The sequence below is a fragment of the Lynx rufus genome, unplaced genomic scaffold (assembly GCF_022079265.1).
Source record: "Lynx rufus isolate CCGP_SWC_20201006 ecotype Redwood Valley unplaced genomic scaffold, mLynRuf1.p SCAF_7, whole genome shotgun sequence".
Taxonomy (NCBI): Eukaryota; Metazoa; Chordata; class Mammalia; order Carnivora; family Felidae; genus Lynx; species Lynx rufus.
The window spans coordinates 48,472,684-48,490,264 of NW_025814889.1; the positions used below are offsets into that span (position 1 = coordinate 48,472,684).

Here is a 17,581-nt window from a genome sequence, read left to right on the forward strand (position 1 = left end):
CAGGTGCTTCCCGAGGGACACAGAAGAAAACCAATTAATGCCAACATTCACATTTTTAAAAGGTTTTGGAAACAATTTAAAACAAAATAAGTCCCCTCCATAACACTGAAAGTGTAGAGCTAGAACGCAGAAGATTCTCCCGACTTTCCTGTATTCCCAGAGGGCCTTCATCTCTTGGGAAACATACGGGGATAAAGTCAGATTACCCTGTCTCCAAAACACTCAGCTATGTGGCTAGAGATGACATAAGAAATGCTCACAGACGGGTGCTCAAGTCTCACACCGTGATCTCCCTGTACTAAGAGGTGTGAGCTACACCTACAAAAGCATTTACTTACTGAAATTTCCCTGAGTAGGTCAAGACCTTCACAGGTGCTACTCCGGCAGTCACTTGACTTGTAAATCAAACTATTCGAATAGAGAAAGGTAGCATTCACAGTCACATTTATGCCTGTTATCCAGAAATGAGGGAAAAGAGAAAACATGTTATTTTTTGGTAGTTTATAGCCATGAGATTTACCTTTTGTCAGCTGATCCTGGGAAAAAATGGATATGCATCTTCAGGCCCAGGAATATTTGAGTTCTGAGTTCTTATATCACTACCTGTCACTTCTTTCCTCTCTCTGTCTCTGTCTTTTATTTCTGCCTCTCTGTCTCTGTCTCTCTGTCTCTCTCTCAACAGCTTTATTGAGGTATAATTTGCCCTCCATAAATGCCACCCATTTTAAGTGTACAATTGAATGATTTTTAGTAAATGTGTATTTGTGCAACCATCCCACAACCCAGCTTGACAACATTTTCATTATGTTCAAGGCTCTCCTCTTTTCACAACTGCAGACTCAGCAAGTTTCCTGTACAGTTCTGGAGAGTGTTAGGAAAACAAAAATGTAGCCACTACAATATCTGTTCTTCCATGTTCCAAGGTGCTGGTTCTGTTTCCTGCCAACGTGCACACTGGAACCGCTGTGCTCTGTCCCCAAAGCCAAAGTGAACTGTGTCCATCATGGTCTAGGATCTTGGGATAACAGATCGCCTTCAGATCAAGGCAAGAGCCTTGGTAATATCCCTTGGTATTGCTAGATACCATATTTTGGACGAGAATAAAAAGACAGCGGAACCATGTGACCAAGCTCTATCCCTTACATTTTGTCTCCTTCCGATAAAAAATATTCCGCAGAAATGTTTGATTCCTAAGAGAGGCATCCTAATAGTGCCAAGCCCTTATACAGGAAGTCTGGAAACCTCAGCTGCTAGTTATACTGCTGGTTGCAGGGAGTGATGTTCTGAGTGTTCTTGCACCAGCCATTCGAATTTCTCTAACTTGGTTCCCTCAAATGTAAAATGGGATTAAAACCAGAATTATCAAACGTAATAATGTTGATACTTTTAAAAGAGTAAAGCATGTCAACAACAGAAGTTATTGTTCTTCTGAACATCCGAATAAGAATGTTTATTTTAAAAAAATGTTTATTTATTTTGAGAGAGAGAGAGAGAGGGAATAAGTGGGGGAGGGGCAGAGAGAGAGGGAGAGAGGGAATCTCAAGCAGGCTCCACACTCAGCATGGAGCCCAATGCGGGGCTCAATTGGAGATCATGACCTGAACCGAAATTAAGAGTCTGATGCTTAACTGGCTGAGCCACCCAAGCACTCCCCAAATAAGAATATTTTTAAAGACAGAGACCTGTTCTTTCAAAGAATGAAAAGTATCTTTGCATGTCTATAGCCACCTCAGAGGTGTGTCTAAGACTAGGGAGCATTTTACTTCTTGTCTTTTTTTTTGGGTGGGGGGAGGGTTAACTCAAGAACACTTTCCTGAGACTGTTCAGTAAGGGATCTAAATAAGAGTTGCCAAGTAGGAGAGGTCAATGTAATAAGACCAAAGAAAATTAATAGAAGAGGTGGGACCAGTGAGGGATTTAATAGCAACTAACACTTGCGTATAGCCATATGCCAGTCGTAATACTGCACACTTTACACCCTTTTTTGTTACTTAATTCTTACAGCGGTAGGGAGCATATGGGGTCAATGAAACCAGGAAAATAGTATGAGTGAGGCTGCTGGGGACCCAGAAGAAAAGGAGAGGGCATGTGGGCACCAGGAGAAAATAGGGCTTGAGCCTGTCTTAGAAAGCAGCAAGAGGACTCAGGGATTAAAGTACACAGTCACATGATGAAAACAGGGCTTTCGGAAGACGACCACATCTGCAGCTGTTAATGTATACATTAGCTCCTCCTCCTCAACCTCTGTGAGGGCTCTGCTCCCTCTTGCCACCATGAGGAGCACTGAAGATGACTCACTTAAAAATCCTACTGTCCAGGCAGCCCATGCTGGATGGGCACGGCAAAACCCAAGTATAAATCCTGCACAGGACCTAGGAGAAGGGAAATTCACATCCATTGAGTGTGATCTCAGACAAGTGACTTCATCTATGGGGCCCCGGTTCCTCATCCATTGGTTGGCAGAACAGAACTGGATGATCTCTGTCACTAGATGCCCAGCATTAGGCTGTGTTTTTCGGCATGCATTATTTCAATCCTTAATCCTCCCCTGAATCCTATGAGGTTAATTGATATTTTGTCTTCCTAGTTTAAAAATCAGAAAATGGAGGTCTGGAGAGGTAGATTAACTTGCTTAGGGGGACACAGCTGGGGTTTTGAACCTAGGACAGTCTGATTCCACAATCTGATATGCTATAGAATAGCAGTTTGCAAAGTGTAGTGTAATTTGGTAGAGGAAGAGGAGGATCTCTTCCCCTTTATCTCCCCAAATCCCAAGTGATTTCTCAAGAAAATACTGAAAAATTTTCAGACAACATAGTGACTTCATATCGAAGCTTAACTTTTAAACTTAACAATTCCCAAACCCAAGTGTGGTTTCTCATCTTTCTCCTGCCTGCACCTCCACCCCAGCATGATATCTCAGGGCTGGGAAGATGGATGGAATGCCAAGGCATACAGAGTAATCTCAGAACCCTTTGTCTTCTACCTAGGGCTTTGAGGAAGGAGTTGGACCAAAGGGAATCTGAATCTAGGTGCTGGAGCCTAGGAAAGCGGCCCCCTTAGCACATGAGATCATTTGGAGGGTATGAACTGGGTGTGCCTAGCCAGGAAACATACATCCTTGAGAAGGTGATGTCCTAAGGCAGAAGGAGTCTCTTTTTGCATGTTGTCTATCAAATCCCATGTATTCTTCAAAACTCACAGACGTTTCCTAAGTACTAGGAAAAAATATTGTTTTCTTACATTTGGACATCACCCACAACATTTGAACTCTTAATTTTCTTCAGTTTAGTCCTTAAGTATATGTCTTAGAATTTCCCCCAAATAATAATGCTCAGTATGTTTAGAACATGAACGTATCTTTCCATCACAACCTGTACTTCTTGAGTTTCTCATGCATGAACATCCATCTAACAAAATGCATCATTAAATACAAAACTCTGGGCATCACTGTTTATTCTTTCATCCCCCTCAAAATTGTCCACTCATTTAATCTATTCAGCCACCTCACCACTCATCCATTCATGACTCTATTATATATGAGTATATATATTATACATATAATATATATAGTTTTTATTTTAGAGAGAGTGAGTGCACACAAGCAAGGGAGAAGGGCACAGAGAGAGAGAGAGAGAGAGAGAGAGAGAGAGTCTTAAGCAGGCTCCACACTCAGCCAAGAGCCAGATGCAGGGCTCGATCCCACAACCCTGGGGGAACCGAAATCAAGAACTGGACGCTCAACCAACTGAACCACCCAGGCGCTCCATGAATCTATTTTATAAATGAGATGAGTAGAACTTAGAATAAATAACTCACTTGATAAAGTGTTTATAATTAAACTAGTGATAGGTGGATCAGGAATTCAAATTCAGGTTATATGAGTCCAGAGATCAAAATCTTACCACTATACTACACTCTTTATTTTATATCCTGGTAACTTGTTCAGGTAACAGTGGCAACAGCACAGTAATAACACAACTTTAACATCCTCAACAAAAACAACAACAGGGATGACAATAAAACCACCGCTACTTACTGAACTCCTAATTATGTTTCAGTCTGTGTATTGGTACTTTATATGAATTTCCTCATTTAATTCATACCATATCCACACGAGGTAACTACTATCTATTGTGATTTTATAGCTAAGGGGATTGAGGCTCAGAAAACTTAAGTAATTTGCTCCAGGTCACTGATGATAAATGGTTGGACACAAAGCTGGAATATGAACAAAGAGCTGTCTGGTTCCAAATCTCTGCTTCTCACCATCGTGTTTCACTGGCTCATTTTAATGAGAAAGTTAGTTCATGGTGGGTAAAGATTATACAGCGTCCAGACAGCTGGAACCAGACAGATAGGGGTTGGAATTTCGTATCAAATAGACAGCCTGTATGACTTCAGCAAAGTTATGAAGCTTCCACTGTGAAACCGTGCCAATAATGCCAATCTTACAGAGCTGTGGTGACGAAGGACGCTATATATCTTACCTAGGACATGATGGGTACTCAATAAACAAGGAAGCCAAGGCTCAGAGAGACTAAGGGAAAAAGCTCACCCAGGGTCACAAAAAGAGAAAGGTCTGGGGCCGGGACTCCAATACAGGTCCCCAGAATTCAAATCAAATTTTCTTTCCATGATGCCACAGTCTTGGTAAATAAGGGGATTTTATTAAATCCTTCTAGTTCCATTACAGCTCTAGATCAGATCTAGCTAGTTACATCTGAACTGGTCTCAGACAAGATTGAAGAAATGTATACTGCACAGCAAAAAGGTATCACAGATATGTGATACATGATACCTCTTGCTATATGACCAAAGAATTTTACTGTATTTTCATGGTCATATGAATTTTATTTGTGACAACTTCTTGGAACACACACATCCAGTCTAGGAACAGAAAGGTACAGCATGAGGCTTAAATAACGTCCATACACAGTTGTGCAGCCTTTGGCAGAGGTACCAAACATATATATACCTTGTGTTGGCCACATGGGGAGGAGAGCATGAGCCTAATGAACCGGCGCAGCTTGGGCACTAGAAAAGAGCTGATTAGCACAGAATTTTACATGGAGAAAATCAAGACATACCCTCTTTAGAACCATAAGTAAACATTAAGACATATGAAATAGTCCTTGACTCAGTAATCATACTTTCGGCAATCTAGTCTCAAAGAATGGAAAAAACTATATATTTGAAAATGCTTATTGTAGTATTTTTAAGTAACCATGAGAAATTAAAAACAATGGGAAATCAAACAGTAGGGAATAACTGGATGATTTGGGAAGATATCTACTCCAAAGAATATTACATATCCACTCACATCACATAAAGATTATGCAGTTATAGGAAAGTCATTTGCAGAATAATGTGAAGTAAAATCGGGATAGAAAATTGTTTCTTTTCTTTTTTAATAATTTTTTTAGTTTTGGTTTATCTTTTTTTTTTAAGTTTATTTATTTATTTAGAGAGCATGAGTGGGGGAGGGGCCAAGAGAGAGGGAGAGAGAGAATCTCAAGCAGGCTCCCAGCATGGAGCCTGATATGGGCATGAACTGTGAGATCATGATCTGAGCTGAAACCAGGAGTTGGAAGCTTAACCACCTGAGCCATCCAAGCACCCCTAGAAAATTGTTTCTACGCCATAGTGATCCTAATCATGTTCTTAAAAACAAGAAACTGAGCATATGAAAGACACTGGAGATATCCGGGTGGCTGAAAATGATCAGGGGTGATTTTTTTCTCTTTATTCTACATATTTTATCTAATGTTATAAAGTTTATTTTAATAATTAATAGATACAATGAAGAACCGTAACACTGAATTTGGTTGCAAATTTCCTGGACTATGTCTTATGTAATAGCCAGCCGAGATGTCAAGAGTGAACAGATGGATTAAAAATCCCAGAAATAGATGCAGCATCTGTCTGAATTTAACTCTCTTAATTCATGTTCTTGACCGGTAACCCTGTGAACTCTCAGGTCCAGATCAAATATTGCCTCTGAAGAGTTACAGAAAGGAACATGATGCCTCCCTGAAATGGAGCCATCAATCCAGTTGCATCTGGGGCATTTCACTGCTGTGAACATCTGGCATTCTCTGGACTGGGGTCATTCCAAGAGCAGGGTGAATTATGACGGAGCATAACGCAGTAAGACTTAAATCCTTCTCTCTGAGGACCTACTGCCTTGAAATAGAAAGGGGTTGTCTGACAAGCCCGTAGAGGAGAGTGGGTGATTAAGCAAAGAATGCAAACGACCCTTTGACCCCAGAGGGGTAACAGGGAGGAGGTGGATCCTGTGACCATATTCTTACCAGCATTGAGCAGACGCCGTCTCACTATTTGCACTCCCTCATTCACCGCTTCTTTCAAGGTATCCAAGGTCTCTGGGAAGGCCGAGTTGTTCATCATCAGGACGCTGATCTCATAGCTGCCATTGTTGCAGTTCTGACTGATCTGGGAGGTCCAGAACATCAGCCCTGGATGGAGGAGCAGTGACCACAAAACTAAGGCCAGCAGTGTCATCTTCATGACCTTGCTTACCTCAGAACCATACTCCTTGTGCTTGCTTGTTTTACTCTGCACTTTGAGGGAGGCAGGAACTCCGCCTAGACAGCCTCTAGCTGGGTCCCTCAGTCCACTCTTCCCCACGCTCCTTTCTGATCATGCCCCACTGGTCACGTGGCCCATGGGACACAACCTGCCTGCCAGCAATTAGCAGCTACATTATGGTAGGAGATAAACCAAAGGTCACTTTGTGTGTTTGCTCACAGAAAGGCCAGAGTTATAAACAGGGAGATTACCTGGGCCTCACCCAATAAAAATACATCAATTTGTGACACATCACTGGGAAGAGGAAAAAGGGGAAGAGGGAAGTATAGTATATACATAAAAAGATTTGTAAAATGAAAAATAAAGGTCAAAGGGCTTAAGGAAAGCACAGATATAGTGGACTATGTGGTGTTTAGGTTATAGCTGCACACTGGAACTGAATTCTCAACTAGAAGAACTGTTTCAATCACCCAGTCAGCAACTATTTGTTGAGACTTGACGGGGTGCTAGGCATTAGCAAAGCACCAGGTATACAGCTATAAGTGGTGTGAATATATTAGTGTCCTCATAGAACATGCATTCTGGTGACGAAGACACACATTAAATAAATAATTGTGATGTCTGACTCTTGATTTCAGCTCAGGTCATGATCCCAGGGTCATGGGATTGAGCCTCACATGGGGCTTTGCATTGAGTGTGGAGCCCACTTAGGATTCTCTCTCTCCCTCTGTCCCTCTGCCAGGCTCATGGGCTCTCTCTCTAAAATAAAAAAAAATTGAAAAATAAAAAAAAATTATGAATAAACTCAACCATGGAAAAAAGTACAGAGTGCTGTGTGGCACATGGCAGATTAATATAACCTATTCTAGAAAGTTGAGGAAGCTTCCCTGAGAAAGTGTCTTTGAGCTACCCAGAAGGATGAACTGAAGTTAGCTGAATGGAAAGAGGAGAGAAGGAGTGTGGGAGGCAGGGGAACAGCTTTTGTAAAGGCCCAGGGGTGGGAAGTGACATGAATGTGTTTGTGGAACTGAAAGAGACACAGCATGGTTGGAGTGGAGAGAGCTAGGCATCTAGTGGCAATAAAGGTTGACAATGGAGTAGACAGGGGTAGGCCATGGGGTTTCCTATATGCCATTAGGATTTGGAACTTCACACTAATGGTCAAGAAAGGAACATGATCAGACGAATTTTGTAAAGACTACTTAAGCTGCCGTGGAACGAATGACTTAGAGAGAGTGGGGACACGTAGCAAATTAGGAGGGTATTTCTGTGGTCCGAATGAGAGGTAAAGGAGACCCAGATGAGGGCAGTGCCAGTGGATATGTGGGTTCAAGAGGTATCTAAGAGGTAAAATAGATGAGACTTGACATTTTATTGGATTTGGGGCATTAGAGAGTGGGAGAAGTCAAGGGTGACCCCTGAGATGCTCAGTTGGGTAGATGGGAAAGCTGTTTACTAAACTCCAGAATTCTGGAAGAGCAGCAGGGTTAATGAAGAAGATCATGACTTCTGTTTTTGGACATGTTGATTTTAGGAGCCTGTGTAGGTGTGGGAATAGCCAGGATTTGGGGGAAGAGGACCTGGATCTAAATGGAGATTTGGAAATAGAGATATAGTATGATTAACCAAATAATGTCATTATTTACATCATTGGCTTGATGACCACTTCAGGCAAAATTTCTGTTTTAAACTTAAAGTGAGTGACATCAACAAGATGGAGGGCTAGGGGCCCCAGCTTTCATCCTTCCTGGAAAACAACAAATTAACAACTGCCCACTGATGAAAATAGCTCTGGGAGAGTTTTGGAGTACAATGAAGAAGATGCAGTGACCCAGTGGAGCACAAAAACCAAGATGGCCCCACAGGAAAACATAAGCATTTTATGTGTGTCATTCCATCCCTCGGTCTGGCACTGCGCCACACCAACAGGGATCCCCATTGACCATGACCTCCCACTGTGGGGCAAGGAGGGCAAGAGGACCCTTACCCCTGCAGTTTTTGCCACTGAGGATCTCTATAGTCTTTGCCAACACTGACTCCAGCTGACAGAGTTGCCTCTGGTACGTGCTGATGTGCTTTCTTTGAGAAGGAGACGCTGGTGCACCCTTCTTGGACTGGAGACACTGCACCACCCTGCTCCAGTGCCTCAGTGCCTGGAGCCCAGACCAAGAAGGATCTTGTCGGCCAGGACTTCCCCTGTTGGGTAGAAGGTTAGCAGGAGGAGGCTAGCAGCCCTTGCCATCAAGGACTGCGGCAGATCCTGCCGCTGCCACATACACCTGCAGTTTTGGTGCCAAGGGTGGTTACAGTCTTCACCAACACTGGCCTCAGCTGACAGAATTACCTGCTTTAAAAAATTTTTTTTAAATGTTTACTTATTTTTGAGAGAGAGAGAGACAGAGCATGGGAGGGGAGGGACAGAAAAAGAGGGAGACGCATAATCTCAAGCAGGCTCCAGGCTCTGAGCTGTCAGCACAGAGTCCTACGCGGGTGACAAACCCACAAATCGCAAGATCATGACCTGAGCCGAAGTTAGATGCTTAACCAACTGAGCCGCCCAGGCGCCCCCAGAATTACCTGTTTTTAATGAGTACATGACATAAAAAGAAGCACTCTGACTATAAGAACACAAAATGTAGGGAGAGGAGAATAAAAGTATAAAGTTTTTGTGTCCAAATAAAATTAAAATAAATCAAGAAAGAGAGGGAAAAATAAAAGTAAACCACTACCAAAAAAAGCATCAACTAGCAAAGAAGAAAAAAAGAGAGGAAGAGAGGTACAAAACAGGAGCAAAACAACAAAAAACAAAGAACAAAATGGCAATAGCAAATCCTCTCATATCAGTAATTACTTTAAGTGTAAATGCACTAAAGTCACCAATCAAAAGCATACAGTGGCTGGCTAAACAGATAAAAAAACAAAACAAAACCCAAAACACCTATTAACACACTATGTACAAGAGATGTGCTTTAGATTTAAAGACACAGGCTGAACGTGAAGAAATGGGAAAAGATATCCCATGCCAATGGTAACCAAGAGAAAGAAGGGGGCTATGCTTACATCAAACAAAATATACACAGAAGGACATCATATAACATACAAGGATCAATTCAACAGGAAAATATAACAATTATAAATATATATGCACCAACATGAGAGCACTTACATATATAAAGCAAATACCAATACATCTGAAGGAAGAAATTGACAACAACTGCCAAATTGACAACAATACAGAAACAGTTGGGGACTTCAACACTCCACTTACAATAATGGATAAAATGTCCAGACAAAAAAAATCAATTTAAAAAGCAGCTGATTTGAACAATACTACAGAACAAGTGGATTTAACAGACATATACAGAACTTTGCATCCAATAGCAGAAAAATCCATATAATCCATTCAGGATATATCACATGTTACATCACAAAATAAGTCTTAACAATTTTAAGAAGATTAAAACTATTCCAAGAATTTTTTCTGACCACAGCGGAATAAAACTAGACATTAATAACAGCAAAATAAATGCATACATACATGCATTCATAAATAAATAAATAAATAAATAAATAACAGAAAATTAATGAATATGTGGAAATGAAACAACACATTTTTAAATAACTCTTGGGTAAAAGTGGAAATGATAAAAGAACTTAAAAAGTATTTTGAAACAAACAAACAAAAATGAAACCCATACCAAAACTTTAGGGATGGGGCAGAAGCGTTGTTTAAGGGGAAATTTATAGCAATGAATATCTACATTAAAAAAGATCTCAAATCAACAGTCTCATTCTATACATCAAGAAACTAGAAGAGAAGAACAACTGAACCAAATTTTGCAGACAGAACAAAGTATTAAAGATTAGAGGAGAAATAAGTCAAATAGGAAGTTAAAAAAATCAATAAAACTAATAATTGGTTTTTTGAAAAGATAAAATTGACAAACCCTCTTAGCTAAGGAAACAAGAGAAAAGACCCATATAAATAAAATAAGAAGTGAAAGAGTGGGCATTACAAAGGATATCTCAGAAATAACAAAGATCATAAGGACAATTATACACAATTACACATGAACAAGTTGGGTAACCTAGAAGAATTGCATACATTTATAGAAACATACAACTTTCCAAAACTGAATGAAGAAAAAAATTAAAAGCCTGAAAGAAATAACAAATAAAGAGATTGAATCAACAATTGAAAACCCCAACAAAGAAGTCCAGGACCAGGTATCTTCATGGGTAAATTCCACCAAGTATTCAAAGAAGAATTAATACCAATCCTTTTTAAACTCCTTCAAAAAACAGAAAATGAGGGAACACTTCCAAACTCATTTTATGAGTTTAGCATCATCCTAATACCAAAACCAGATAAAGAGATCAAAAAAGAAAATTATTGGCCAATATTCCTGATGAACATAGGTGAAAAATCCTCAATAAAATAAGCAAACTGAGTTCAATATCATAAAAGGATCATACCCCATGATCAAATGGAATTTATCTCTGAGATGCAAGGATAGTTCAATATATTCAAATCAATGTGATATACCACATTACCAAATGAAAGGAAAAAAATATGATCATCTCAATAGATGTAGGAAAAGCATTTGACAAAGTACACTGATTCATGACTAAAATTCTCAATAAAACAGGGAAAAGGAAGCCTACCTCAACACAATAAAGGCCATCTATGAAAATCCCACAGCTAACATATTCAATAGGGAAAACCTGAAAGCTTTCCCTTGAAGATACAGGGCAAGAATGCCCACTCTTGCCACTTTTTTTCAGAATAGCAATGGAAGTCCTACAAAAAGCAATTAGGCAAGAAAAGGAAAGAAAAGTCATCTGTAAAGAAAAACTCCCTTGTATTTCTCCTTTACTTGCACAGTACTCCCATACTTCACTTCATCTGACACCAGATCTGTGAGTTTTCCATACATCAAGCAATTCTCTGATATCAGATAGGTGCCCTATAATTTAACTCAATTCTGGCACTGTCTATCTGGAGAGAGCATCAGATTCCACAGGTTAAAAGCTCAACCCCACAAGACTGCTGCCCCAACTTCATATACCAATCATAAGTCCCATGTTGTCACCTGTAATCCTGACCAACTAGCTATAAATTGGGGTTCTCATAACCCTTTCCTTCGGTTTGATAATTTGCTAGAATGACTCACAGTACCCAGGGAAACACTTACATTTACTGATTTATTATATAATAAAGAATATGACAAAGGATACAGATGAACAGCCAGATGAAGGGTTACATAGGAGAGGTCTGAAAGTGTCCTCAGTGCAAGAGCTTCTGTCCCCATGGAGTTGGGTTGCACCACCTAATTCACATGTAGATGTGTTTACCAACACAGACACTCTCCTAACCCTATACTTTGGGGATTTTTATGGAGGTTTCATCGCAAGTTCATTAACTCAATTTCCAGTCCCTCTCCCCTTCCCAGAAGATGGGGATTGGGAAAAAAAGTTCCAAGCTTCTAATCATGGTTTTGCTTGGTCTGTTTGGTATCAGCCCCCATCCTGAAGCTGTTCAGGAGCCCACAAAGAATTGTTTCATTAGAACAAAAGCCACTCTTATCACCCAGGAAATTCAAAGTATTTTGGAGCTCTGTGTCAGGAACCAGGGGATAAAGATCAATATATATACACTATTAATGCACAACATCCAAATTAGAAAGGAGGAAGTAAAATGATCTTTGTTTGTAGAAGACCTGATCATATTTCTAGAAAACCCTAAAGACTAAAGAAAATAAACAAACCAAACATCAGAACCAAGAAATTAACTCAGTAAAGTTGCAGAATACAAAATCAACATACAAAAATAAGTTGCATTTTTATACACAAATAAGAAATTATCTGAGAAGAAAATTAAGAAACAACCCCATTCATAATAGCAACTAAAATAATGAAATACTTAGGAATAAACATAAACAAAGAGGTGAACAATTTGTACACTGAAATTATAAAACATTGATGAAGGAAATTACAGAGACACACATAAATGGAAAGACATCCCATGTTCATGAATTGAAAGAATTAATATTGTTAAAATGTCCATACTACCCAAATTATCTACAGATTCAATGTAATCCCTATCAAAATCTCAATGGCATTCTTCAAAGAAATAGAAAAGCAATCCTAAAATTCATATGAAACAACATAAGAGTAAATAGCTAAAGCACTCTTGAGAAAGAACAGAGTTGGAGACATCATACTTCCTGAATTAAAAATATATTACAAAGCTATAGTAATCAAAACAGTGTGGTACTGGCATAAAACTATCTTTATAGACCAACGGAACCCAATAGACAACCGAGAAATAAATTCATGCAACTGCCATCAATTGATCATTGACGAGGGTGCCAAGAACATACAATGGGGAAAGGATGTGTCTTCAGTAAGTGGTGTTGGGAAACTGGATTCCTACCCATAAAGAATGAAATTGGAACCTTACCTCACGTTATCTCCAAAAATAAACTCAAAGTGGATTAAAGACTTAAATGTAAGACCTGAAATTGTAAACCTACTAGAAGAAAACATAGGGGAAAAAAATCTTTGAATTGGTCTAGATAATGATTGTTTGGATGTGACACCAGAAGCACAGGCAACAAAAGCAAAAATACATAAGTGGGATTGTATCAAACTAAAATGCTTTTGCATAGGTAAGGAAACAACAGAGGGAAGAGGCAACTTATAGAATGGGAGAAAATGCTTGCAAACCATATTGTCTGCTAAGAGGTTGCTATCCAAAATACATAAAGAACTCCTAAAACTCAATAGTAATAAATATAAAATAATAAAATAAAATAAAATAAAATAAAATAAAATAAAATAAAAAAGCCAGATTAGAAAGAGATCAGGCTGCCATTCATCCACAGAAGGCTGCCTTTGAGTAAACTGAAACAAGATGCTCTCAGTGGACTCTGCAAAGCAGAGGGGGCCAAAGGATTGGTCCTCAATCTCCCCCAGAAGTGCTAGCCCAATGAAGGGAATTTACTGTATTCATTATTCAGCCCTGACTCCGTATCTCCTTGTCTACAGTTGGCAGTTTTTCTCTATGACAGGATAAATGGATTAAAAACATTAAATCACATCTAAAAAGTGCGGGCAAACAATCTGAATATAGAGTTCTTTAAAAAAGGCATAAAAATGGCGGGGCACCTGGGTGGCTCAGTCGGTTAAGCGTCTGACTTTGACTCAGGTCATGATCTCACGGTTTGAGGGTTTGAGCCCCACATTGGGCTTTGCACTGACAGTGTAGAACCTGATGGGAATTCACTCTCTCCCTCTCTCTCTGCCCCTCCCCCACTCATGCTTTCTCTCTCTCAAAATAAATAAATTTATTTAAAAAAATGGCTGACAGTTATAAGGTTCCCAACATTACTAATCAGGGAGATGCAAATCAAAATCACATTGAGATTCCACTTCACATCTTTATAAATGGCTATCACCAAAAAGTCAAAAGGCAACAAGTGTTGGGAAGAATGTGGAGAAAAAGGGAATGCTTGTAAACTGTTGATGGGAATGGAAATTGGTACAGTCATGAGAATTGGTATAGAGCTTCCTCAAAAAATTAAAAGTAGAAATACTTGATGATCCAGCAATCCCAGCTCTGGGTATACATCCAAAGGAAATGAAATCAGCATCTCAAAGAGATAGTTGCACTACCATGTTCATTGCAGCATTAGTCACAATAGCTAAGATATGGAAATGACCTAAATGTCCATCGATGCATGAATGGATAAAGAAAATGTGATAACACACACACACACACACACGTGTGTATATATATGTGTATATATATATGTATACACATATATATATACACACACACATATATATATACATATATATACACACATATATGTATACACACATATACATATATTATTACATTATACATTTATATATAAATAAATGTATAAATGTGTATGTATATATACACACACAATGGAATATTATCCAGACATAGGAAAGAAGGAAATCCTGCCATTTGCAATAGTACAGATGAACTTAGAGGATGTCATGCTGAGTGAAATAAGCCAGACACGGAAAGACAAATACATGAACTCACTTATATGTGTAATCTAAAATAGTCAAACTCATAGAAGCAGAGAGTAGGATGGTGTTTTCCAGGGACCAAGGGGAGGGGGAAATGAGGAGCTCTTGGTCGGGAAACACAAAGTCCCATTTATCCAATATGAACAAGTCTTGAAGATCTAATGTACAGCAATGTAACTACAGTTAACAATATAGTATTGTATACCTGAAGTGTGCTAAGAAGATAAATCTTTTAAGTGTTCTCACCATACATACACACATACACACACACACACACACACACATGCCCACACACAAAGAAAGAAAATGATTATTACGTGTGGTGATGGGTATGTTAACGAGCTTGATTGTGGTGATGACTTCACAATGATATATCAAAACACCACGTTGTAAACTTTAAATACATATACTTCTTATTTGTTAACTATACCTCAATAAAGCTGGGGAAAAAAAAAACTTCAAGTTTGGAAAAGTAAGTGTTAACTAGCACTATTGTAACTTTTCACCAGAAGTAACACTATTTACAGTTTAAAAGTCACCAATATAATATGTGAATTGCTGACAAATTCAAAGTAGTGGTGAGCTTCCCCCCCCCCCAAATTTTTTTTTTTATAAAATCTGAAGTGTAGGTAACTTTAGGTAAATGGAGTGGTCCTCTAGTCGAGCTGATGATACCTTAGCACTGGGAGTTAATCCCCCATTGCACAGGCCTATAGGGAGCATGGACTTCCTCCGGACATGGCTTGAGAGAGATCCTGTGAGTGATTATGAGAAGAATGTCTTCAGACCTCCTTGGACAGGACAGGGATTGCCTGGGGTAACACTCTGATTCCCTTGAGTTAGCCTAGCTAGTTCCACTGTTCATCCCGGGTTAAATAAGAAATGCATTTTGGGTACTCAATGAACCAAACCTCAATAGAAGGGATTAGAAAAAACTGAATGGTTCAGTAGTCATGATTTTCATCATTTTATAGGAGACTGGAACCCAAAGGTTAGGCTGGTTCTAGAAATCTACTCAGTTACTGAAAACAACCAATAGTTATGCTTCCCTTACCAGAGGCAGAAGGAAGAAATACGAGTGGTAACCAAAAGAGGGTAGGGTTATGGGAGGATCTATTCATGGAACAATAAATGAGGGAGAACAACCAGGACTTCAGCACTTGACAGTGGCTGACAAAGAGGGATGAAGGGTACCATGGCTGGATGGTGTCTGCCTCAAAGAAACAGGGGTCTTTTTTTTTTTTAAAGTTAAATTATGAAGTAGACAGTGCATGTAAAGGCATATCTGTAATGAATATATACAAATTAAAAGAATGATAAAATTGGGGCACCTGGATGGCTCAGTTGGTTGAGCGTCTTACTCCTAGTTTGGGCTCAGGCCATGATCTCGTAGTTCGTGAGATCAAGCCCTGCATCGGGCTACGCGCTCACAGTGTGGAGCCTGCTTGGAATTCTCTCTCTCCCTTTCTCTCTGCCCCTCCCCCACTTGCTCTATCTAAATAAATAAATAAACTTAAAAAAATAAAAAAGAATAAAATGAATATTTGTTTTAATCTACGTTATAGCGTAAAATACAAGATATTACTAAGGACTTTGCACCTGTGTGTACCCCATCCCTAAGATATCACCCCACCTAATCCCAGGATAGCCAGGAGATGGTAGAGAAGAGCCCATGAAAAGATCGAAGATATTGAGGCATTTGTTGATCATGGCATATCAGTATGGGGATGAAAAAAATGCTGGAGAAGATAAGACACCAAAGGCTCATGTTGGTGGGATGGTTGATGTGGAACAGGACAAGTTCAATCTTGGTGTCTCCTGGAGGGGTGATACTCTGACTTCACAGAACTCAGCTTTGATTATTTTGTGGGGTGGGGTAGGTGATGGTGCATGACTCAAAGAGGTCAGGAGTGGGTATTCCCTGGAGGCCTAGTGGATGTCAGGAAGAATGGAACACCAGGCTGCAGAGAGGCACATGGCCACCACAAGGGTGATTAACCCTTGCTACAGGTAACGATTTTATATGTTGCTCATTTGGTAGCCAAGCTTGGACTCAACAGTGGTTTTCTAACTGTTAATTTGTTGCGACTGCTACTTCCTGCGGTAGCAGAAAGCGTAGACTTTCTGCTTTCATTTAATTTGGTCTGGAAATGGTAAACGTGAAATTAAGCCAGGCCAGGGGTGTGGATGAGGTAGATAACTGCCTGGTGCTTTTAATTCAGATACGAAGCCAGAAGGTACATGCAGTTCTGGGAATCCTCTGATTATGGCATGTAACCAGGAAAGGACTTCCAAATGTGAAGACCCAAGATAATTGCCCTTCCTGGATCCTAAAACTAATAATAGCATGTAGATCATAACTAAAGGGAGGCAGGTTTGCTGGGAGAGTTTCAAGGGTCAAAAGCAAATAATAGAACACCTGAGATGGCCGATTTAAAGACACACTCCTCAACAAAACCTCTCAGAGGAGGAAGGCAAATTACTGCACATGTGAAGGGGTGAGTGAACAAGCTGCTTGCATGGGCCACTCTTTCATTTCTAGCAATACTTTGGGTCTCCTTGCACACTTCCTAATAAGCTCCCCTTCTCCCTTTCGAGCCTGGAGGAGCCCTGCATCTCTGTGCCCCACAGCAGCGTGAGGCTTTCTCTGCCCTGTTTTCTCTCTCAAGGAGATGGAAAAATTGAGTTTTTCAAAAAGAATTTTACCAACTAAGGGAACTAAAACGTGAATTTTTTTTCTTTTTGTTTTTTTTTTACTAAGCACAAAGTTAGAAATTCTGATCTGGATTTATTGAGGAAAAATGGCTACAGTGAAGTCTTTCTTTTAACTGATGACTAAATGGACTCCTCAGATAAACTGAAACTAAAAAAAACTGCTGTGGCAAGACTGCTATAAAACACTGAGGAATAACATAAAAAATATAAAAATAGTCTTCCCTTAGACACTTTGCCAATTGTC

General features: G+C 39.6%; 1 protein-coding gene across 2 annotated transcripts in view; it reads right to left on the minus strand.

Moving 5' to 3' along the window:
• The window catches only part of GUCY2C (guanylate cyclase 2C), an 82,396-nt gene that overhangs the window by 62,426 nt on the left and 2,389 nt on the right, over nt 1-17,581 (minus strand). Inside the window, exons 1-2 of one of the 2 annotated variants that reach the window (XM_047065798.1) lie at nt 6,315-6,546; nt 339-451 (exon numbers count right to left, since the gene is read on the minus strand). In XM_047065798.1, the coding sequence (XP_046921754.1) occupies nt 339-451; nt 6,315-6,531 (330 nt within the window). In that variant the 5' untranslated portion in view covers nt 6,532-6,546. Of the gene's footprint in view, nt 1-338; nt 452-6,314; nt 6,547-17,581 lie in introns of those variants that run through there. The other variant, XM_047065800.1, reaches the window with a different exon arrangement.